A 1444-nucleotide genomic window follows, 5' to 3' on the forward strand; every position below is an offset into this window, starting at 1 on the left:
CAGTAAACAAAAACAGTAAACACCAGTAAACAACAGTAAACAAAAACAGTAAATGCCAGTAAACAACAACAACAACAGTAAACAAAAACAACACCAGTAAACAACAACAACAGTAAAACCGCAGTGTACAAAACAAAACAGCTGGAATCGACTCTAACCTGCAGGAGCGACCTTTAACCTTTAGCCGCCGCTGTGTGGAAACACCTGGAAACACCTGGAGTGTCCTCGGTAGTCGGGTAAAGCTGCGCGCTCGGCGCTCACAGAGACAGCAGTCCCCGCGCGCGCGCACACGCACAGATCGTGTCTTTGCGGAAGCTCGGAGGAGCCGAGGCGGCGCTACAGCTAATTAGCATAAAGTAGTTGCCGCTGCGCTGCTGTGGATGGACGGCTGAACCGAACCACCGGAACCGACACCGCCTCACCACCGCCAAGGCAACGCCGAGTCCGGCCTCAGTTTGTCGGGATCGTGTCACCGTCCGCCTGCCGAGGAGATGGGGGACAAGGCGGGCACCAGGTAGGACGGCTAGCCGCCGTTAGCTCCTCGCGCTCCGCTAACGCTAGCAGCCGAGCCGTTGGCCCGGGCGGGCGGGGGCACATTTTCACAGGGCGGTGCTGCAGAATTTACCTGCTCCGTGGACAGGGGGCAACATCCGAACCGGGTCTGACCGAACCCCCCTCCCCGGGTCGTGTTTTCAGCCCCTGGAGGCGCCGAGCTGCTCCTCCGGAGGCGAGCTTAGCCCAGCAGGGTGGGGTTAGCTGGCCGCGGCGCGACTCCGCCGGACGGCTCGGCGCTCCGGGCTCGGTTCGGAGGTTCTGTACTGATCCTAAACGATTATTGTCGTCAGCGCGACACGGCGCTCATAAGTCAGACTGTTGGTTTTAGTGTTTTGGACCGGAACCCCCGTGGAAACACGGTTGTACAATGAACGGTGGTGGGCGGCATGGACACATGGAGCTCCTCCGCGAGCGGAGCTGAAAACAAACATTTCTGTTTTTAACCGACACGGAGGAGCAGCAGGAGGAGGACGTGCTCGAGTTCTCCTCGTCAGCGTGAGCCCCGCAGGCTTCCGTTAATCAGCTGGCCCTCCTCAGGCTTGATGGAGAAACAGTTTCAGCCAAAAAGCAGGAAACTGATTTTATTCTGCACTTCCTGCAGAGACACAGCTGAGGCTGTCATGGCCCCGTCATGATCTGACCAACATCTGGAACAAAACCCGTCATGATCTGACCCAACATCTGGAACAAAACCCGTCATGATCAGGCCCAACATCTGGAACAAAACCCGTCATGATCTGACCCAACATCTGGAACAAAACCCGTCATGATCTGACCCAACATCTGGAACAAAACCCGTCATGATCAGACCAACATCTGGAACAAAACCCGTCATGATCTGACCAACATCTGGAACAAAACCCGCCATGATCGGGCCCAACATCTGGAA

The 1444-nt window shown here is 56.2% G+C and overlaps 1 protein-coding gene across 1 annotated transcript in view; it reads left to right on the plus strand.

The window, feature by feature from the left end:
• The first annotated feature begins 293 nt into the window (after positions 1-293).
• The window catches only part of LOC119420769 (arrestin red cell), a 10477-nt gene continuing 9326 nt past the window's right edge, over positions 294-1444 (plus strand). The window contains exon 1 of the mRNA XM_037688196.1: positions 294-514. Within this exon, the coding sequence (XP_037544124.1) occupies positions 492-514 (23 nt within the window). The 5' untranslated portion in view covers positions 294-491. The remainder of the gene's footprint in view (positions 515-1444) is intronic.

This window comes from Nematolebias whitei, chromosome 14, assembly GCF_014905685.2.
Source record: "Nematolebias whitei isolate Nwh7 chromosome 14, NemWhi1, whole genome shotgun sequence".
Classification (NCBI taxonomy): Eukaryota; Metazoa; Chordata; class Actinopteri; order Cyprinodontiformes; family Rivulidae; genus Nematolebias; species Nematolebias whitei.